Source organism: Pseudopodoces humilis, chromosome 2, assembly GCF_049639895.1.
Source record: "Pseudopodoces humilis isolate 2021_Gansu_Grassland_sample_001 chromosome 2, ASM4963989v1, whole genome shotgun sequence".
Taxonomy (NCBI): Eukaryota; Metazoa; Chordata; class Aves; order Passeriformes; family Paridae; genus Pseudopodoces; species Pseudopodoces humilis.
In genome coordinates, this window is record NC_142201.1 from 106867312 (window position 1) to 106891769 (window position 24458).

The 24458-nt window shown below is 35.5% G+C and overlaps 1 protein-coding gene across 1 annotated transcript in view; it reads right to left on the reverse strand.

The window, feature by feature from the left end:
* Positions 1–24458, reverse strand: part of GBE1 (1,4-alpha-glucan branching enzyme 1) — a 137626-nt gene that overhangs the window by 19600 nt on the left and 93568 nt on the right. The window contains exon 12 of the mRNA XM_014253563.2: positions 22240–22411. Coding sequence (XP_014109038.2) covers positions 22240–22411 — 172 coding nt within the window. The remainder of the gene's footprint in view (positions 1–22239; positions 22412–24458) is intronic.

The following is a 24458-nucleotide window of genomic DNA, read 5'->3' on the forward strand; positions in this document are numbered from 1 at the left end:
AGCTTCTATTATGTAGAATCTCCAAAGCTAAAGACTGAAAACAAGACCTCATGTGGGACTCAATATTTTAAGTGATTTTACTGTATCCAAAGTTTTCTTGGTTTATATATTGTGTCATTATTACAGTTGGAGACAACTCCAAATTAATTTAATAATTCTAACTCATGCTATAACCTGCTGTCCTGCAGACTCTCTGTCATTTTGGACTATTTGACACAGGATTAAAGGGTATCAAGTACCTTGCAAGTTAAACACTTGTTTCAAAGCCCACGATAGCTGAGTCATGACAAGCATTTCAGAGATTACACAAAACCCACTCACCATAAAACAGACAGAAAAATGTGTACCTGAAAATATGTATAGAAAGAAATATGATGAAACGTAAGAGGTTTTCTACTAAAACAAGCAAACAAAAAAATAATAGTAAAAGGATCCTCAGATTTCCACAAACTGTTACTCAAGTTTTGTCAATGAACTCGAGCTTTGTGGGCTGACAAAGAGCAAGGATGCCAAGGGAAGGCAAGAGATTCCTGGCTGGATACCCTGCATGTCCATCCACCACTCACCTGCCCTCCCATCCAGCCTGCACTGCCTAGAAAGCCAGGAGGATACAGGCAGAAGGGGTAACTATGAACTTTGATTTATGAAATGATTTCTGTAATTCCCTGCTTCATAGGAAAAAAGAAATGAACAGAGGACAAAAGAGAGAAACCTCATATACCTTCAGAGTGGTATCAGCTTTGTAAACAAACTGACAAGTTGTAAATTAAATTTCCTATTCAAAAGCTAAACCACTAAATTTCATATTCAGCTCAAAACTGGAGACAAATATAAAAGAATCAGAATCACAGCAGGATGTTCAAAATGACCTTGGAAAAATGCTGGACTGAGCTCTTAAACTGTGCTAACAATACGGTTTGGAAAATGAGGAAAGATATTGCTACAAAACAGACACTGTATCTAACCAAATTCAATATTCTCTGCAGAGCTAGGCAAGGTATTACCTTCTTTTGTGATCTGCACACTATTGAAAAGATGAACTACATGAGATAGTTCAGCTAAAGACAGCAAAAAACATCAGGAAGTCAGAGATGACACACATCTTGAACTGATAGGCAAGGAAATCGTATGTATTTGCTCAAGAAAGAAACAAAAATGGGGGAAATAAGCAATCAATAGAAGATAACAAATAAATTAGACTGCACTAGCCCATCATTTCCATAGATTATTTCACTGTAAGTTGAGCAGACTTCCTTCAGGTTTGTAATGTGCAACGCCTCCCTCACCTCCACTTGCTTTGCCTATTTCCCCACCACAATAACTAATGTGGTTCCAAAGCTGTTTCGTTGTCTTGGCTTTTTAAAGGGAACAATGTAAGTGCAGCAAAATGCTAAAATCAGTCTTAATTTCCTAACTATTACTAATGGCTATTAAGAAAAAAAAAGAAGGAACTTAGCACAGTGCAGCAATTTGACAAAACTCTAAGATACTTATTGTTGCCAAAAACACAAACCAAGGTCTAAACTCTGCATGTACCTTGACAGTCTGTATCTATGAGAATCTTCTGAGCTATTTTTCTAGTTGCTTGACTGTAAAAGGGTCACTTGATTTCTCTTTATAGGAAGAAAATTAGTTCACAAATTGTAACAGAATGAATTCAAGTAGATTTGGTTACGTTTTTCAGATGTGGTAAAGAGAAAATAAAGTAACATTTAGGATTCATCTGCATCTTATGATGCATTAAGGCCATGCATCCTGTAAAAAAAACCCACATCTAATGGTATTTTTTTAAATTGCTATTTTTTCCTAGTTTAACTTCGTAACAAATGACAGAGAGTGACTAGGAAAGGAAAGGCACGTGTAAGTGACCAACACCTACTTCTAGAGACAGCTATTGGTTCACTAAAGGTGAAGCATCATCTGCCTTCATGTTACACTTCTCATCTCTGAAAACCTTCAGCAACATTCACTTCTATGCTTAGAGGCTTCCACAATTTTCAAGAAGTACAACTGGGATTTCTTTTCCTCTAATTAATTTACTGTTTGATGTAAAGGTCTAAACTACAGATTGAAAAGACACCAGCTGCCACAAATGATGCAAATCAAGACAATGGAACTAATGTGGGGGAGGCAGAGAACAAAGCTGAAATTAAATGAAATTTTGATTAGAGAAACAAAACAAAGACAAATCCTTGAAGTGCAATGCACGCTAATTTTATCTAGGAATTAATTCAAGTTTGCTAATTCCTGCACACTGCACACACTGGACAACTTTATTATGTACAGGATTTCAAGATCACAATTCCAGCAAATAAATTAACTTTCTACTACCATAATGAAAATTTATGCAACCCTTGTTTATGAGGCTAGAAATGCATTTACACCACAAAAAAAGTTAGGCTGTCACTGGTTCTTTTAAAGTTGAACTGCAGAGGTCAATAAAGTTTTCTTGATCTCCCTTCTTTAGACACCTTCAGTGGCAATTCTCTCTCAAAGAGTAAGCCTAAGCAGAACTGAAGAGATATTTAAAAGATGGAGCAGGCAGTTTCAAGGGATGTTGTTAGGAGTTATTTTCATTTTGAATTAAGTATGGCACTAAATACTTAGAAGCAATTAAAACAAGTAGTTTATTTTATATATCAAAGGTAAGAAGTTTTATTAGGTGTATAAAGCTAAACAAGGTTTTAAATGATCTAAAACACAACAAAATGATCCTATTTAAAGCTGATGAGCTGGAGACTGGACACTTTGGGACAAAATTCCAACAGTTCCACATTTAAATACATCTATCAAGGTATGTGTAGTTACACCAATTTACTGAAACCAGATAATAAAGTCATCCAGGAGTTGTAACTGCTTTGAATTTAACATCACTACCTTTGTGAACAATGATGACAGTGCAACAATTTGCTGGCTATAAATAGAATCAATGTAAATCAGATCTAAATAGCATATCATTATAAATATCATTATTTCAATAAACACTTCAAACAGTGAACCTTCATTTTCCCTAAAATGAAGCTCTTGGGTGTTAAGTAATTCTGATATTCTGTATTTACTCATATTTGTACCAAATCTTCTTAACAGTCATTACTACCAATCCCAAACAATAAACACTATACTGCCTCTGAATGATGAGAATGAGACTCATTGCAAGCATTCCTGTAGTCCTGAAATCCATGCAAATATAAAATAAAGTGAAATTCCAAATGGACTCCTGAAACACCTGGGTTAGATGACATGAAGACCTTCATATTTTTTTAATCCTCTAGCATTGGTATTTAATGACATATTGGGTCAGAAAATACTACAAAATCAATTCAGTCTAACAATTATATTTTAACTTCTGCATAAAACACAGATAGAAGGAATCTCTAGCATGAGACAATGGCAGAAAGGGTAATTGGTAAAGATAGTTCTGTGAAAAAATGTATTTTTCTCCTGTTTCCTGAAAAATACCAGATATGTCTCCTCCCAAGTTATGAAAGATAAAAATCAGGGTAAACACCATATTTGTTTTGCAGCTTAGATCTCCCGTGTCTCCTAGGGGAGAAGAGAGGGAACATTTAACATTCCCTGTATTAAAGGATCAAAGAATTTGTCTCCTCTGGGATCATACAGTCACGAGGAACACAAGGATGTCTCCAATGTATCCAAGCCATGGGAAAGCACTGAGTCCTTAAAATGTTTGCCCTAAATCACACAGACACACAATACTCCGTACAGGGATACAGTTCCTGCTGTTTCTCTCCCATTCCCACTTCCCATCAAGGCTTGCTCTGTCTTCACTCATTTCTTACTGATGTTTAACAGCTGGGAGCTATTGTACCACACACTTTTATAACACTGATACAATAGTTCCAGGTTCTTAGAGGAGATAATATTCCAATTGTTCCAACAAGAATTCCAACCATACTAAATGGCACTGTTCAGTTCTCATATTTCAAACCCAGACCTCTCTTTTGCCAGATAAGTTACAGAAAAAGAAAACCCAAACCAAATAACAACAAATAAAGAATTCTCCTCAGAAGCACCAAATCTGCACCTCTGTTAGGAAGGGCTGGATGGCTGAGAAGATTTCTTACACAGAGGAGCAACCAGACACAGGCATAGTAAACAGGCCATAGCATTGCTTACTATGATTTACTTTATTTTCCAACAGAAGTAGATCATAAAATGGTTATGCCCACATGCTGGTATTTAGCAGAACTATATTTATACAGAAAAAAACCCACATTTATCTGGAACGAATTATTCTTTCATTTACTTATTTGCAGTGTTCTAGCAAAGGAGTGTTGAATAAAATCAGTGGCCTCACTGACAACAGTATTCAGTTCCTAAGGGCAGATTAAAGTTTTCCCTTGAATGTTCACTGAGCAGAACAAGAGTTTCTGCAGTTCAGACTAACAGAAAAGAAAACAAAAAAGAGTATCATGAGGAGTTACTTAGGCTAGAAGGGATCTTGAAAGGATAATTATTTTATTCATCTTAGAAATTTTCAGGCCTGAAAGTTTACATTTTAGCCCTCCTTTCCCAGTGTAGAATAATATATTTCTGACTTACAACTTACTCAATGCCCTCATACAGTATTTAAAACAATAAAGTAGCAATTAAATTCTTTGTGGTGCTTCTACACTGAAACAGTTCCCATTTTGCTGTTTCCTATTAGCTGCATCCTGGTAAAAACAAGAGACTGACTTTGATACTGTGACATTTCCACCAGGCTCTAGGTGAACATGGCACAGTATACATTATTTAGTCAACCACTTCCAAGAGCTTGCTAAAATATTTAAGAATAGAAATATCGCAGAACACATTGCAAAGGTTAAAAAAGCCCCACAACAAAACAGACAAAACCCCCTCAAATCTAACAAGAAAATACAAATCTGTATTAATAATTTTTTTTAACAGAAGATGCAGGCAGAGAACTTCTAACTGGATCATTCAGTTTGGTGCACTGCCAATTATTAACCAGTACCATAACTGACAGGTTAATGGGCTTACAAAATAAATTTAGGACAAGGAACAGAAAGAGGTACAAGAAATTCAGTCCATTTGCCCTGGGATATCCAACAAACTTACTACTTTCAGTAAGAATTTCGTTAATTCATTTTAAAAGATCATATAAAGAATTTAGAAATAAAAATGTAAACAGAAGAAAAAGACCACTTACATAATGTTTGATGCATAGAAAAATTAAAATAAATTAAAAATGAAAGTTCAGTATTATCCTGCTCTTGTTACAGGAACAAATCTAATTACTTCAATAGCTGTGCATTTGTTAACAGCACAAAATGAGAAAATTTGAAATAAAAATTTGGAATAAACTTTAAACAAAGTAGAGGGGGGAAAAGGCATTCTAAAACAGATGTCAGTAATCAAAACAGAAGGTGCATTGTGAGAAGCCCTGGTTTTCTTGAAACAGTACAAATCAGCTAGCAGGGTATACTTCTGGTTGCATCTCTAAACCTCTTCTTACCTAATGTCCTCAAAGGAGTACATTCCCAAGATTCTTCCCAGACTCCCATACCACTGCTTTGAGATTAAAGCTTCTTTCTGACACCTGCCTCCTGCCCTCCACCTGAGACTGGTTCAACCCTGCCATGCTGAGAATGTATTTATAAACTTCCTAAAAACATTTGCTCTATAAAAATCCTTCTCAAGATCCCCACAATCTTAAAACATCTCTCATCTGCCATTGTTTCCAGTGAACCTGGGCACTTACTAAGGTGTTTTCAAAACCAGAATTATGTAATTACTTTAAAAATCTTTGAAAAGGCCCAGCATCATTCTGCTACACTATTTTTTCTTCAAAGAAATGGAAAACTCCAAACAGCACCTGAAGTGGTACCTGGGCACTGCTGCAGCTCTTAAGGAGTGCAGAGACCCTTGATGAGCTCAGTCTCAAGGCTGTGGCTGCCAATGTTAAGACTCCTCTGATGCAGAAAACAAATCAATGCTATTTCTATGTTCACATAACAGTTATGCTTCAGTTCAGACAAGGAAATGGAGTTATTTGTTTTCTGAACGTTACATAAGTGATTTGTAAATTTGGAAGGTACAAGCTGTGTTTTGTTTGCAGGACTCAGCACTGTTTCAAAGCAACCTGTTCCTGTAATGTCTCCTGCTATCTAGTTGCATATACACAAATATAAATAAACATAATATTAAAAAAGAAAAAGGAATCAATAGGTGTATTTGTTTCCATGCACAATACTACACAACAGCTGAACTCTTAGGTGGAGCTAACACCAAACTGCAGTTATACTTTAGATATATAAGGATATTTGCTTAAGTATTAGCTGTCCTTGGACAAAACAAAAAGAATATTCAGAAACCATCGTGGAGAGTAAAATTCAATAATCTACTCTCAAGAGTTTATAGAAAGAAAGGGGTTCAAATTTTAATATCAACTTATAGAATTCTCATGCAGAAAATCTTCAATGTTAGAGAATTTTACCACACTAAAAAGTTAAAAAATAGTGAAATTATTCTGAAATTAGCCACACATCATATTAGATAAACTTTTTACACTGAAATTCTTTCAGGTCCCAGTTCAGCAATTAAACATCATGGCAACATGCATCAAAGAGGTTTTTGACCATCATTTTCTGAACAGTATTTCATTAGAAGATAGAATTAAGATTGGGAATATACAGATATAATTTCCAATTGTTCAATTATTATGGAGTTTGACAGCACCACTCTAGCATAATGTGTGTAGTGCTTGGTCAGTAAACCCAAATCCATCATTAAGGAGAAAAGCAAATATTGTGATCCAGAATTGTGTATTAGCAATGTCTCACAATACAAAACGTCTTCCTAAACGAAAAGAGCTGTGAGCAATTTAAAGTCAGGTTTCTCTTACAGAGTGTCCTCAAACAATGTGTTTCAAGAAATACACTTGCTTTAGTGAGCTGATAAAAAAGCACAGCCCTGGCAAAATCCAACCTTCCCACTGCTCAGCAGTGCATTTTCTTTCTATAATTACTTCAATTTCACTACTTAGCAGGAAGACATTCAAATTTTTATTGTACTTCTACCTCACAGCAAAAGAATCTACGAGACTGATGCTAAATAATCATGCACTGAGGATTCAAGGTCATATCAAGTTAAGGCTTTAGGTTTTTTTCTTTGCAATTTGGTTTTGTGGGGGATTTTCGGTGTTGGTTTGGGTTTCATTACGTAACAGATGAAAATAAATGCCAAGGACTGACACTGGAAAAGATTGGCCAACTATTCCTTTGGCTTCAGGGCTACTGCTGCAGGATGAATGAATATGAGCCATCTGTAAAACTCAACCATGCTGGGAAAAATATAAATACAAAATCCACATTTCGAGACTCACTTCATTAATAGTTTAAAATAGTCCTCAGAGAAGACATAACAGCTAAATAATCAATTTTTCTACAGTTTTAAAGTAAATGTTATAGGGAGACTCACGAAAAGAATTGAATGTGTAGAGAAAGAACTTTGAGTGTGGGCAACAAGTAAAACCAATCTTCTTATCCTGCTACTTTCAAATGCTCATACTAAAGCCTTTTGTGAAATCAATACATGGCAAGAGCTGTAAAAGTAACTCTTCATAAGATATTATCTTGGGAAAGAGTGATGATAGCTACATGGAGCAGCCAATACAAATGTTGGTTTGGTGTTTTCTAGCCCTATTTAAAGACAAACCAAAACCACCAACCCCCGTAGGGAACACAACACAGCATTACACATTGCTTCTTGGCATTTCCATCACAGTATGATTGCTGGGTTTTGGAAGGAATTTTTAGCTAATAATTCAAGGTAAAACATGGGGCTGCTCAAATAAACATCTAACAGGAGTTCAGACATATTAAAGAAGAATGGTTAGAGAAGAATCACAATACCTGGAGTAAAAATTAACTATTTAAGCTAGGGAATTACAAGTCTGCCAAAAACCTTGTCAAAGTGTGTCAAATATTTGTCAAACCTTGTCAAATATTTTGTGCAACCTGAGGAGAAAAGAGGAAGCCTCAGTTGTTACAAATTCTCATTAGGCCTATGCCAAATTAAGCAGTACATTTACATTTTGATTCATTTGCCTTTTACTTATTAGTAAATAAATAGATTAATGAAGTACCATAACCAGTTTAAACTCTATCAAGTGGAAATAATTCCCTGATTTTTCCGCTCACAATAATTTGACTCTTGATCTGGGAAGAAAATTAGCTTTGAAATACACTGAAAGAACAAAACTGCTGCTTTGCTATGTGTTGCAAAAGCAGTATCCTCAGAAGATGGAAAATATTTATGTTGGTATAAACATAATTTATGTGTACGTCAGAAGAATGTCCCTTTTACGTCCATTGTTTTAGAGTATTTTGTTCCCCCCCTTTCAACTTGTGCATTGTTAGCTTCACAGTTTGGGGCTTTTTTTTGTTTTTGTTTTGTGGGGGATTTTTTATTTTTTTTTAAGATACCCTTACATAAAAAAATGAAAGACGAAAAGTAGTTTATGTAAGACTAAAGTAGTTTATGTAAGACTAACCACTCTTGAAAGCAATTTTTCTAAGTCATGTTTATTGGTTTTAGCACATTTCAAAAATCCTAGCATAGTATTTTTATGGTGATAGCATTATCTGTTGCAGGATTTCTGCTCTTTAGAGTCAATCATAACGAGGATGTCTAAGGCAAGAATATATTTGCATTGTTGGTGGGGCTTTTGTTTGTTGTTTTGGTTTTGTTTTCTTTGTGGAAACGGGTATTGAAGTTTTCAAGTTTAAGTCTTTTTTCAGAAAGAACGGTTAGAGATCAGGAGTAAAGGTCTCTGATATTTTGTCATGCTACAAAAAGGGCAGGTTTCAAAATGAGTCTCATTTGCCTGATAATCAATTAAACTACTTACGATTGTGAGTCTGCATATTAAAGTCAACTGTTCTTGAACAGAAAATGCATGGTTTAAATTGAAATGCCTTGCCTGTAAATGAGATCTATTAATGAAGGTGAACAGAAGGGGTATATTCATGAGAGAAACCTCTGATGTAATTCTGACCTGTTCAAGGCACTAATTGCCCTGGTCTTCCCTCTCCCGCTTACTAGATAGACTAAGGAGCAAATCTCATGCAGTTTTCAAAAGATATTCTGAACTTTTTGCAATATACAATGAGTCTATCAGACTACACCTGAAGAATGTTAAAAATCAGGATTCATTTAGAATCATTGAGATGTGCTGCTTCCACAAAAATACTTATTCTTGGAATGCTCACTGCATCATATTTTAAAATGCAGCATAGATTTGCAACTACTTCATGTGGATGTTATGCATGCACATTTTATATGAAAGGAAGTGTCACAAAATTTGTTTTTTAAGCATCTTAAACCTGATCCTTGAGCCATCTTTAGTCATATCTCAGAGTATAAGAACAAAAAGAAAAATTAAAATAGCATAGCAATATAATGCTCATATATTATTAAAATTCTTTTAGAACTGTTTACAAGACCAGAAGAGGATAAAGAAAGGCTGTAATTAAGAACCAGCCTCTGAAGAGCATCACCTCCTAATACTAATCTAGAATTAGTTATACCAGAATACCAGTTATTCTGGTACATACCAGTAGAATTAGTTATACCAGAATAATTGCTGGTCTTCTAGTGTGAGTGGGCATGTGGAGACTGCAACTACAGTGCAGACCCTTACAAGTATCCTGATGGCCAAATGGACTGGATTCATAATGGAAAGAATATTCTTGACTCACCTATACACTAACCAGTGTCATCACAACTGAGAAGTGGGAAAAAAGGAAAAAAAAAATAAAATAAAGAAGAGGGAAAAAAATTTAGATAGCAGGCAACAGTTTTGAAAGATGAAGCAAAACCATTGCTCCTATAAAAAAGGGACTTTAAGGAATTGATACTGATGGCACCTTCGCTGCAAGCAGCAAGTGAATTTTAAAATAGTCACCAAAATCTATAGAAACAGCAGTTATCCAGGAAGGTGTTAGTCTTTTTTTTTTGTTTTGTTGTTATTTCCTTTTGTTGTTTGTTTCTTGTCATTGTTGTTTCTGTTATGTAAGGAGACAGGAAAAAATAAATCTCATGATATTGAGAGAAGAGTTGTCTGTTGAAATTTAAAATATAATACAGAAAGAAACTAGATTGTAATCACAGCCTTTCAAAAAGCAGTTGCAGCCAAAAAAGCCCTTTCTGCATGTTTAGTTACTCCTTCACAATCTCCTTCCCTTGTACTTCTCAAGAGGACTTGCCTTAAAAACCAGCTTTAAGAGGCATCAGAAGAACCATATTGTATGCCCTGACTTAAGTGGCATGATTCCACTTCCCTTCCTTCAGGTAATCATTCTCACCACAGCCAGAAAGACTAGAGGAAAGATTATGGACATTTGCTCCCTAATAACAGGTCATATGATAAAGAGATTTTAAGAGGTACTCAGAGTATCATCAGGCAGAGCTTCTGCCAATTTTTTATTTGGTCTTACAATTTTCAGGGTTTAGTACAGAAAATTTTTCAAATTGCTGGGAAATCCAAGCCCCACTAACACACTCCATTTCCTGATGATGGGCACATTCCATAGGTAACTCCAGACACATATCAATCCATACATTAAGAAATCTAACATGGGGTATATCGCTGGAAAGTGATCCAGTGCTTTTCCTGTCTCTGTGGTGCAGGTGGGAGGAAAAGCTGAATTCTGGATGATGTGTTCCAGTGGCAACTGAGAAAGGGATGACTCTGAACAAATGTCTTTATAGACAAGAATGCTAACCTTTGCCCAGAGTAATTCCCATGAGAAGGGAAGGTTCATGAAGTCACACTGGTTATCTGTCTTCACACAAGATTTTTTTTTTTTCAAATAACTTTGTTCAAAAGAGGTTAGGAAACAAGTAAATAGTTGTAAAAGAATGGTCTAGAACTGTGAACCTTTGAGATTTAACATCTAAGAAAAACAGATGCACCATGAGCCATCCTCTCTGTTCATTCCACTATCTCATGCCTCTTTATTTGCAGAGGACAGTTAACCCTCCTGGCTTTGAAATTCAACAATTTGCTATATACACAGAGGCAAACATGACAGTATTCATCCTACACTCAAAACACATTTAAATTAGCACCAAGACCTGAAACAGCTAGAGGCATAACAAAGCTGTAAGCCCTTCAAGACATGACTAGCTAATAATTTTAGATTTTTTCTCTGACACCAAGTTAATGGAGAGAAAATAAATTTATACTGATAAAAGAGAATCAGAGCAGAAACTATTCCCAGATTACATTATCTCTGCTTAAATCATGATAAAATTTGAATTTGTTTTTCAGTTGAAATAAAAGTTGCGTTTCAGTTTGTTTTTATTAGTTTGTACACTAGTTCAGAGATATTTATTTCCATCTCATTTAGGTAGCCACTTCTAAGTTTTTCCCTTGATCAACTTTTTAGTAAAAACATATGTTCATATGAATTGTTCCTTTCCCTACCCCAAAGTTTCACATAACTGCTGGAATTAATTCTGTATGCATGCATTCAGTTTTAAAAAATATTATTTCCAAAAGGAGTGTTTCAATTCACTGAAATATGAATGCATTTGAAGTACTACACTTCATGTTGTCAGTGCACTGTACACAAAGAAGATATGCAGTTTTTTTAGGGGACCAACATGAAAATATACTGCATATAATGCTTTTTGTGCCTTGAAGACAAAACATCCTTGCCAAGGGAAAAAGTAAACTTTGATCTCAAAAAAAAAAGCCCAAACCTGCTTCTATGTCTGAAAAGTGTTGTTACAACTGTTTGAGGAAAGCCAAATATGCACAAACATTACGATGATTTCTCCTCTCCCCCTCCAGCAATGCTGTATGGAAATTCAAAATGACAAAAGCAAAACACAAAACACATACAAGAAACCATTAGAGATTACTTGCACAAAGACATTTTGAATTGGACATACGAAATTTCTCAGTAATGATTTTTCATTCCTTTGTGGGTTTCTTTTCTTTAAAAAAAGTAAACTTGCTCAAGTGATAAATGCTTTACACAGATCATCTATTAAAAAAAGGGGAGAAGAATCCTCTGAAACAAGTAAAATTACACCTTTATCTGCAAAAAAAATATTTTCCAATGTCATTACTGATTTTGTTTTGTTTCATTTCATTCCTTTAACACAGCCACATTATGGTGGTAGCTTATTTCAGTACTTGTTTTCTTATTTATATCTTAATGGGAACATTCTATTGTCAAAAAACAACATATCCTTTGAAAACCTGATACATCATGGTAACAGCAGGAGGGAAGAAAAGAGACAGGGCCCTAACAGGAGCCTGGCAAAAACTTCTCATGTCCCTGAGCCCAGCCTCATGGTATCCCAAACATGAATCACATCATCCCTTTACGAACTGGGAAATGAAAAAAAATACAAATCAAAAAACTTACTGAGAGACTATGATGTGTACACAGTACCTTTATTAAGATAAATTTTATTAAATTCTACAAGCCCCTTCCTGTATTTCAGTTTCCAGAGGCAAGCAATGGATTTAGTTCTGTATTCTTATGTGTAGTGTACAAACCAAGCAATAGCCTTCCAGACAGGAAATAAAAACAGCCCTTCTGGCCTATAAATATTAAGGCAACTAGTAAATACAAAAAGGGACTTCAACAATTTCCCTGGAAACTTCAATTATGTCTAGGCTGAACTCTGAAAAATTAAAACTATTTTAAATGAAGATACTCCCTGCTTCATATTTAATTAGGACACACCTTTCCAACACATAAGTAGGAAAGCAGGATATTAATACATAGCTTACTATATTTCTAAGACTAGTCACAGACAGAACTGTAACAAGCTTAGTACAATATTGATTTTTCTTTCTGATATTTTTCCCTCTCTCCAAACAGAACAATAAATTTCACATGCTGAGGAGATCTGCACAAATAAGGCAAGATTTCTTTCATCTATTGAAATTAATATGTCAATACTCTGGCATGATTATCAGCCTGTGGGCTTTGCATAGTCATAAAATCATTATGACTGGCTGCAAAGCCCACCACTAAACCATATCCCCAAGAGCCACATCTGGTAAGCACCTCCAGGGATGGTGACTCCACCACTTCCCTGGGCAGCCTGTTCCACTGTCTTTCAGTAAACAAACTTCCTAATACTCATTCCAAATTTCCACTGGCATAACTTGACATGATTTCTTCTTATCCTATCACTTGTTACCTGGCAGAAGAGACCTACCCCCACTGGCTACAACCTCCTCTCGGGTGGTTATAGAGTGTGATAAAGTCACCTCTGAGCCTCCTTTTCTCCATGCTAAACAAAATGTATTGAAAAAGAGTTTTAAAGAAGTAACTATTCATATATTTAAGAAGAAATACATAACAGCTGTTTAACTACAGCTAAATACTAAACAAGGAGAAAAAAAACATAGTAACACAAGTGAAAACTTATGGAATATAGAATATACATTCACATAGTATTTTGGTATCTATAAATAACTAGCACTTGGCTTATGTCAGCTTAGATGAAAGAAAAATGTGAGTTATGGGAGTCCACCCATGCTCAGACTTCTGCACTTTTCCCTTTAAGCAATATCATGCACAATTCATGACTTGCTAAAATGGTGGCAGGCACAAGGAACTACAATAAATAACCAATCATGAAAATAAACAAACAAGAACAGCTCAGCTTGAACCAAGTTTTTTGTTTGTTTTTAGGAGTGCAAGATAAATTGTGGAAAAGCATGCTGCCAGTCCAACAGCGTATGTTAACACAGGTTAATGTTTTCCATCAGATATCCTTTTTTTGCCCATTAATATTTTGAAATAAGACCACACATTTCTCCATTATGAAGATAAAGGTTGTAAACTGAAGCTGCACAAAGAGCTGACCTATGACACAACCAGCCGGATGATCCAGGCTTTCCTGCAGTATTTTGTATTAACAGTTAGCTGGATTAACAAAAATATGAGAAGCTTAAGGGAGCTGTTTCATAGCCTACAGATTGACTCTTAAATCAAGAGTGAGTGGATTATTAGATTGCTTTTGAAAAATCTCTCTAAAAATGCCACTTGAGAAGATATTCTATTAAAATACCTTGCTTGCAGAACTTGCTCTGAATTTCACAAAAAGATCTGAATACTTATCCCAACTGAGTAAAAGTTCTAAGCTTCTGGCTGTAAGAAGACTGCGCTGGTACTTTTGGCTTTGTGAATAATCCTGTTTTCCTTGAGACATTAGTCACTCGTCCTGTTACTCCTCCTCCTGCCCTGCATTTTAATGTAGCACATTACATAATGTAAAACATTACTACTACTGAAGAAGTAGTGGTTTATATTCAACAAGGCATCCCAACTCAAAAGGTACCTGTACTATTGGAAAAAAAAAAATAATCTAACAAAATCCCAAAAACAATCTCCCTCAAAAAAAATTCAATTTCTTTTCAGCCAAAAGCAATTGTATTGTGTTTATAAACTCCCTTTCTAATTTACCCCACTATAAATTCTACCAGTACTTAGATCAGACAGTAGGAAGAAATTTTTTGCTGTGTGGGTGGTGAAAATGCAGAAGTTTACCAGAGAACTTGTGGATGCTCCATCCCTGGAATTATCCAAGGCCAAGCTGGATGGGGCTCTGACCAACCTGGTCTAGTGGAAAGTGTCACCTGTGACAGGATGCTTGGGACTTAATGATGTTTAAGATGATCTTTTGGTTGTTTCCCTTCCAACCTAAAACATTCTACAAATCTATGGAATTTCAGATTGAAGATCTCAAAAGACAGAACAGGTCAACATTTATAAAAGATGTTCTTCTGCTAATATCCTTTGCTCTGCAGACTTTACCACTTCTCAGGAGAAATAAAAAATACCTTGTCTCTTAAAAATTAATGCAAATTTAACTACAATGTGGTTCAAAATCTTATTTTGAATTCCTCTGAGCAAATTCCTCTGTGTTTGTTGGATTGATGGCCTCAAAAAATTAGGACAATGAGAAGATTCTAAGCTAATAACATCTTGTGAAAATAAGCTCTTGAACATGTAAAGGCGTCTTTTTTTTATTCCAATGTCATCATAAAGTGTTATCTCAGCTTAAGCTACATTGATTTGGGGAATTAATGACACTTCTGAGATGAACTCATTTCAAATTATCTCAACTGCATGCATTAAAATCCAAATTGGAATATATGCCTAAGGATCTATTATTCAGACTTTACAAATACAAAATGTCACCTGCGCAGTCGTGTCTCAAACCAACAATTCCTTACTGAGTAACACCTGGGATTTAATTCTATTTGGCTCTGCACTGCCCAGAGAAAGCAGTCTGAGAAAGAGCAATGTGTCACCAAAGGAAGGCCCTTTGCATGCTCCTGCATCAGCTCACTAGAGCCTGATGTTGCTAGATGACTTGATTTGGATCACCTTTCTCTACCTCTTTAAAAGCCAACCTATGATGTATAATCAGGAAGAAATTTTTTGCTCTTTGGTAGATGGCTTTGGAGAATATAGATCCATTTTTCTCTCAGCCTTTTCCAGACTAGTGAGTACAGACAAACTGCAAAAAGTAGAAGCAAAACACAGCTGGGTGTGGTAAGAGGCTGCTGCTGCTTCTTTTCAGCATTGGGGGTTTCAAATAAGTAGCTTAAAACAAGTACTGATAAATTATCAGCATCAAAATTGCATGTAACACAGTGAGCAACAAGGAGAAAAGACAAAAGCTTTAACATCCACACTGTAGTTACCCTTGCTTGAATGGGCATGCTTACCCTTTTTTCCTGTTCTTAGAACTCAAAGTTCTTGCACAGATTTAGTTTTTACCAGGCAGACCACTTCTGTAGACACCTGGCATCCAAGAAATGAATGACTCCTGCAGTAAGCAGTTCATTAGTGTCACTGATAAACTCAGAAATCAACTTTACTCATCTGCTCTCTGACATGGCAGAGGCCAAGTTCTGCAGGAAAACTGTATGTTATTACATGTACTTATTGAAGAAGTACAACAGAGAAACACCCCCAAAAAAGTCTACTCTCTCTCAATAAGGTAAATTATAATGGAGACCTGAATGCTGGACTTCACTTTTATCTATAGATTTACTTAATATTTACTTGAAATCTGAAAATATTTTACATTTCTTTTCAGTTTTGCATTGTGCCATTCAACCTGGGTCACAGAGCATTAGTAGAAGACTGAGGAAATCATCTCAAAAAGGCATTTCACATACCTTATAATGTGAAGGCTCTTGTGAAGCACTAATGATTAACAAATTGCTCAGACTGAGCCAGGGTTTATGAAATTTTTTAAGTCACTGTATTATGTAAGAGCTTAGAGCACTTCAAGTGTATATAAACAGAAGATATTCAAAGCATTTTGTCTGAATCAAAGTTAACCACAACAAAGGAAGTGTAAGATGGCCATGTTTAATTGGTTAAACAATGAATCATATGCAAAGAAGTGTTTACACACATGTAGATAGAAAAATTTACATTTGAAGATATAAAAATGTTCCTATATATTACCAAATCTAAAAAACTTACCATGGTTTCATACTACCAAGCAAAAATAGTCTGTCTTTTACTCAACTCTTAATTTTGGACAATGTCTTATGTTTAATCAAAACAGATTCTTATGTACAAAACTGTGTGTTTATATGCACAACTTCTATGAAATCTAAGACGTTTTTAAGAGCTTTTACTACAGTGTTTACATTCTGAATTAAGAAAGCAATAAAATCTAAAAGTGAGGTAAATCTGTTGATTTTAAATTTATTTGAACTTAAGGCCAAGAGAATGAAAGCAAAATATAATTTAGTCTTTTGATCCAATTTTAATTATTGTTTCCCATAAAAGACAACTAAGTAGAACTAATCAATGCCATCTGTAAATATTTTAGTAATAACTAATTGCAAAGAAATTCTGAATCTTATAGTAGTAGAGAGAAAAATACCAAATAACAACTATGACAGGAGAGAATAACAGCCATGTCCTGTAGAGTCAGAAATCCAGGTGTGAAAGAAGCTTTTCATAATGATGTGTTTGTCATAATTTCTGTAATAAACTAGATTTTTGAACAACTGAAAAGAGAAAAGCCTATAAAAACCTTTGCTGAAAGTACATAGTACAGTTGCAATATACAGTGTAGAGTTATATAAAATAATATATAGAGGCCTATTTCCGTGTTCTTCAAAACAACAAATAAAACAACAATGAAGTGAAAAAATAAAGGTAAACAGAAACAGAACTCTTACAACTCTAATAACTTAAAGATTAATTTCACAACTTTGTTCATTATTCTTCAGCAAGCCCTCACAGCACATCAAGTATTATATTAGTATACAAGGCTGCATGCACTCACACATAGATAATGGAGATATCACAAGTCTGAACTGTGAGCTGTACAAATCCTATAATATGCAAGGCAACAGATGGAGCCCTGGGAAGAAAGCTTTAGACACTAGCAGAGGTTTCAGCAACAGCATCCCATGGTTAAATAATGCTACTAAGCATAATGATAAATTAAATAAATAAAACAGCAGTCCCATCCTTACAAACAACTCAACACCTTGTAACTGATGCACAGTGTCAGAATGCCTTGATGTACCATATATCTTCTCCACTGGTAATGCAGTCATAGCCCATACCCAGCAGATCTGGGTACAAACTAAGAGAAAAACAAAGTGCCATTAATGCCAGCTACCTCAATTAAGACTATTCCCTCTACAGTCCTAGAAAATCCTACCTGGATTTCACTCCATGAACACAGCTGCCACAAGTGTTGGTATTCAAACAGTTCTGAGGATGCTGCTGACTATGAAGGTTTCTGTTTCAAGGTTTTTGCCTTGAGAGGTGATAATGTGGACATGGATGCACCACCACATATAAATTGTTGCTGCTCACAATTTTATTTCTGTATTTAAATAACATACACATGTGTATAGTGCTTTATTCCCTACACTTTCAAGGAGGATGGACAACTGACCTGCACAACAGATTGCTATTATTTGGACATACTTAATTTGTGAAGAGAGGTGGGATAAGACAGGTCTGTGTGCGATTTAGTTTTGAATTATGAGACAATCTCTCTCTTTAATTGTTTTTCTCCCAGTCACTCTAATGTGTTTTGAGCAAGTGTAGAAATGAAGCTTGCTTCAATCAACTCTAAATGAATAAATATTAACAGTTTGCACCTCTAGACCTTGCAGAAGAGACTGTCAAAGTGATTTATGAAGCCTAAGAGATAAATTTGTATTCTTCCCACTCCCACTGCCCAACCCAAGTTGTGAGTGGGGTTGCATATGGGGTATTATGCAACAAAGTTGTAGGTGGGCTATCACTAAGTCTGAGAAACTGTAGGTGAGATTTCAGATTACACCCTTGTTCTCTACTTTAAAGTGAACATAATTGTTTTCTGTCAGGCTGCCATGGAATTAAAGCACTTGCTGGAACTGGCAGCACATTTGTCACCTCTCCTAGGCAAGCATATTAAGAAGGATGATTTTAAACTAACTCTCCTAAAGCTGCAGTCTGTTCCAAGTGAGTACTTCAAGGTTGCTTATCAAGAGGAGGTGACTGAAGTGAGTGAGGTTGAAGAGTATGTGCTCTCCCAAGGCCACTCTTTAGATGATCACAAAGGTCACCCTGTAACTAGTGCTCAGATGTAAGAAACATAAAGTGAACAGAAAAAAGTGTAAAAATGCAACATGCCAAAGAGAACCAAACTCCCTTAGGTTTAAGCTAAATATCTGTGTTCTTGATGCAATACTTATTTCATCTAGAATAGGTAGCAATAAAAAATAGTAGTTCAGATTCTGTTTAAAGTAACATTCCTACTTATATTGTCAGTTATGCTGCACCGTTTTTACTTCAGGTTTTTAATTAATATTATTAAAGAAAATGTCTACAGCTTGCTGTCAGGGGCAGAATGAAAAAAGAAGTAAAATGAAAATGTAAGGATGTAAACACAGAACAGGTTTTAAGTTCAAGTATTATTTTCAGGAAATATGTGTGAGTCTACACTGAAGTTAAACATTGCTGGGTAACAACAGTGGTTGCTTTATTTTCAGGCTGAGACCAGATGATTCCTGTAATACTCTAGAAGTCTCATAACAACTGCTATTAGTCCTTGTTTAGTGCTTGAGGAATTATGCTTAATCTCAAGCCCTTTTGTTATTTTGTAGGGGACTAAAATTGAAAATTAAGAATTTTAGTCAAATACAAGTTTTTTATTTTGGATTTGTTTTCAAATCCTGATAATTAGGGAGGGAAGAGATCTATGGCCCTAAATACTTTTTGCTTATACTTTTCTGTTTTTAAATTAATTAGATGTGTATGCTATTTTAATATCACTATAACTACAAACAAAAATACTTGAGTAGAAGAGAGAGTTTTTTATTATTATTTACAATTAAAGACTACTTTCATTGTTTAATATACACACATTGTAACTGTTTGAGCCTATAAGCATCATTAAAGTTCAGACATTCAAATGTGCATCGTCTATGTCAAGGCCTTCATAGAAAAACAGTAAAGAAAGAAACCCCTGAAGAAGCACACGTGCTCCTAAGTAAAGCATTGTGCAGAAGAACATGGAATTCTTATGACTTCCTAAAATTCTGTGACAACTGATTCGTAACTGGCCTGTCTCAGTATTAAAATCTGGCTAAAGTAGGAGCTGGGTTGCTCAAACTACAGCTACATTGGGTTTCTTGCTCTCTACCTGCTCTGAAGGAAGAGACTTTAGTCACAGCAGAAGTTTCAAAACAATTGCTACTATTTTACTATCACTGTGAAACAAACTGGCCTTCCAGAGAGTGCTGTAGGACATTTATCACTGTTATTTTTCAGCCAAGTCTTCCATGCCAGATGCACACACGAAGCCCAAGAGATCACCTGGAAAGCAGCACATAAAACTAAAACACAGACTGGAGGAAAGAATGCTCCCAAAGGTTTTTGTAACAAGGGAACCAATTTGCTGAAATGACAGAACTTTCTTATTCACTTTTAAGTTTGCATACAATACTCATTGCCAATACAGGGATAAGGGCAAGTGGGAAGAAAAATAAAAGCCTCCAGTGAAAATTAAACATCCAGGAACATGAAAAATAAAAATAACAACTTTCAGGATTTTTGCAGTGGTTTCTTAAGAGATATATGTAAGAAGGACAGAGAACCATCCAGTGTGAAAAGTGAGAAAGAGAAAGCCACAATCAGTGTTTGATGCACAGCTTCTGTCACCAGGAACCTGCTTGCATGTATGGAGCCCAAATGATGCTCCAACATATGTGTAATTAAATTTAAATATTATTACAGATCTTCAAACAGAAATTCCAGAATATATTCGAGAACAGATTTCCACTCAAGACACATTTTTTAGATGAGGTTTGCTTTTCCTTAAGGTGAGCAAACTATTCAGAAAGCAGCCTTTGTTCAGAGACAAAAAAGTAAGAGTCTTAACGGAAGGACCTAGGGGATCACAGAGACACCCAGAATGCCATCTCCAGGTGTTGTGAAAGAAGATTTCCACTCCTTCCCCCACCCTACAGCAAGCTTCTCTTTCTTACCTTTGGCATTCAGACAAACCTGCAAATTAAAGAACTCATTTGTCACTGTATTTGCTTAATTAGCTAGCATGTTGCAACATGCATTTTAAGTCCACCAGACTGCCAGCATTCTGAATTTATATGTTTTCTCCTCCAACAGTTATTACAATCTTTTCACCTTTTACATATAGCAAACTATAATGTAGTTACTGAACCATTTGCAGTACTCAGAGATACCCAATATTAATTGCTCAATCAGCCAGCATTGACACACTGGATTTAACATGCCACATTGCATTACTGATTATATTTCTAACCTTACTAAGTCAATCTGGAGCAAAGACACCTGCAGTTTAGCTAGAGGTTATTTCCTTAACCATTGTAGCATCACTAGTTTGAATGGAAGCATACACCTCATACCTTGAACATTTTGGTGCCTGATTGCACAATAAATAAGTATTTATTTCATTAACTCTTCTTCACTCTGTAGGAAATAAAATCAAAAAACAACAACAAAAAACCACCTGCATTTTATTGGAAATAATAGTTTTACTAGTATTGCATATACTGAATTAGTTTATTCTGTACCAAAATTGCTTCACTTCTTTTTAGGAAAATCAACACAGTATTTTCTGAGTGTTCTCCTAATAAAAAGAAAGAGAATATGCACCAGTACAGGCAAACTTAAATCCAGTCTCTTACGTTCTCCAGGTTTTGAATCAGAAAACGTGATGCTAAATACACCATATTATAGAAAAAAGACAATATACATCCAACAGTCCCCTTAAACTAAACATAACAAAACATTTAACCACAAAAGTAGAAGACAATCCTAAGCTAAAATTTCTATAATGTTCAAGTGTTACAGTATCAGAAAACTGAGATGTGATTTTGTAGCAGGCTTTCAGCCTTTTTGTTCCCCATGAGCATCATAAATGCTACACAGAACTTGTCAGACCACTGTCATTTTTACTGTAAATTAAGAACTATTTTGCAAAGAAATTAAATGAATGAATGGGGCAAAGAACAGACAGCATAAATAGCTTTGGAATTTTGGATAAAGCTAAGAATAGTCAACATTTAAGATGACTAAATGAAACTGTAACTTGATGATTAAATTAGACTAACAGTTTCGTGTGGAAACTGTGCTTAGGAAGTAATGCAACAGTTTTATTTTACAGTTTATGGACCAGAAGAAAGTACCACTAACTCTTACAATTTCTGTGCTTTGATAACAGAATGTGCCTCCTGTGTCTGTGATTTGTCCTTGCCTACCTCATTAAGAAATAAGAAGCAATGAAATAGGTCGACTGATTCCAGACTACTTCCTGCAATTAATAACTGAGATCAGCAGAGCTATATTCAGTAAATTCATTGTTAACCTAAAAAATTTAAGGAAGTAAAAGAACAGAGATGAAATACAAACTGTGAGCCACTGCTCATCACCTGACAAACTTGCAGAACAACAATTAAAGCACTAGTCTGAGTTGTAAAAGTTATTTCTCTTGCAGTTAGAAACCACCTTGATTTTATTTTCTTGTCTTATCATACATCTTACAGACAGAAAAACAACGCATATTACCTTTTTGTAATAAATCTATAAAAGCACTTATGCTCCAAATTTCAGCACTGTGATAAATACTGTGGATATAAGATGATGTCAGATCATTTTACTTCCCTGCCATGCATTCTGTAGATGAGAAAATGAGAGACTTTTTCCTGAGATTACTTACCCATGAAGTTCAGATAGCTCTCTCCTCCGAGTGCATGAGTAATGAGACGAATCATTTTATGAAGCTGTATCCCACGATCAATAACTGGCGTCAGAGGCATGAGCACACTCATGTTTGTGTACATCTCTGCATCCATCAGGCGAAAGGCCAGTGTCTTATCACCAACCAGTGCCTACAACAGTTCAGAAAGACACTGAAGAAGACCCTTGGGTGTAATACAAGTGTTTCTAGGTTTTGGGTTTTTATTAAAACAGGTGATCTGTATCACAGAGGGAGGACTTGTAAGATCACTGAGGAGCCAAGGACATGGCTCAGTGTGCATGACCCAGTCCCTGTTCCTGAAGGAAGCATCCTGCCAATGCCAATGATCATCAGGTCATGTTGACCCTACATTCTGATCACTGCATCTGTGCATTGTGTGGTCTGCTGCCAAAAACCGAGGCAGGGATGTCCACGAGCTGAGCCTGGACTGGATGTCAGCCCCAGTTGTCTGCTTTCCCCTTGCAACCTCCCCATTGTTACTCCTGGACTGATGGGATTGAGTGTATATGGTAACAGAGTCTAACCTCTGGTCCTACATTTCACCTAACTGGGAAAAAACTGCTTAACTACTTCTAAGAACTTTTTCACCTACAGATCAAATGTGAAATATCAGCATCGACTCACAAAGTCACAACTGACCTTCCATTTGGGAATTTTTATAGGAAACACAGAAAATGAGAAAGTGAACATCTAAAGTAAAGGTTCCTGGAATATAAAAATAAATGGGTATAAAAAAAACTCTGACTCACACATGCAGAGTGAGTATGTAGCATTCACTTACATGAAATCAAGAATGTGATTGTTTTTCTGTGATTTCACACAAAAGAAAAATTTGAATTATTAACTTGCTAGTGTTCACTGATACTTGAGAAAGGCCATAAAAAGCTATTCAGTATTAGCAGGCAGGTAGTGGAAAACATTTTGAAGCATTTATATTTAAAGCGGAGTTTTGTTCAATTAGCCCAATTATTGTTTTATACCCTTGAAAGAAATTTACTAAATTCCAGAGATACAGATGAATTGTAAGCAGGTCTAGGTGAAAAGCACACTCATCCTTTCATTTTACAGCTGACAATATAACAGCATATATAGATTATTCCCTTAAGTAAAAAATACCCTATTTAAAGGAAAAAAAAAAATCCTATGTGCCAATGACAAGACTGAAGACTGCAATGAACAACTACTTTCTGGACTCAGAATGTGGCATTTAATATCCCCTTATCTTTCTATTGGAAGAGCAGCTAAGTGTTTCCCTATTCATGTTTTCTGTGGCAGTTGTGATTTTATAAATGGATATATTTCCCCCTTCAATGATCTCTTTGCTACCCCAAAAGAATCTTATTCTGTTTAGTTTTTTTTTCTTATGAAAATCAATCCACACCTGCTATTCATCTTCACAGCATTTATACAGTTATGCTGTATATTCTTTAAGGTACAGGACCAAACCTGTCTCCAACACTGAAGATGCACACAAACCAGGAAATACTGCAGTGCCATGCTGATTGTACTCTTTGCTCTGTTCCACTCATAACAATTCCAGGACTGCATCTGCTTTTTTGACAGCTTTTAGCTTTGGAGTTGCTATTTTCACACTCTTCTTATAACCATGAGGCCTTGTATTCCGACTGGCAACATTCAGCTCATGGCCTGTTACAGCTTAAAAGAAACCAGGATTGCACCCTCACGTGCATCACTTCAGGCATCTTCAGATTGAATTTTATCTACACTTTTTGTTTCTCTATCCTACTTTTCCTGTATCAGCCTGATGCAAGTCTGTAATCATAGCTGTATTTTAATTAAAAATAATGAGATTTTTTTTTTCCTTAAGTATGACATTTTAAACTGAAAATGCAAAGTGATATGGAAAACAATTGCTAAAAATCAACATGAAATAAAAGAACAGCAACAGTAATGCTATATGTTGTGCTTTAGGGTAAATAATCAGCTTTGATGAAAGCACCTTATTATAGAATAATACACATTTCCAAGTAATTTCTGAAGTTTTTTATCAGGCTCATGCATTAAATGAACACTATAACAGACTCTGAGATTAGAATATAAATAGGTACAAATAAAATGGATATAATGAACGGCAAACTCAGAATGGTCTTTTTAAAATATATAACATGCTTTGGACACTTCTGTTGACATTTATTACAGGAAGTACTGGAATTGGA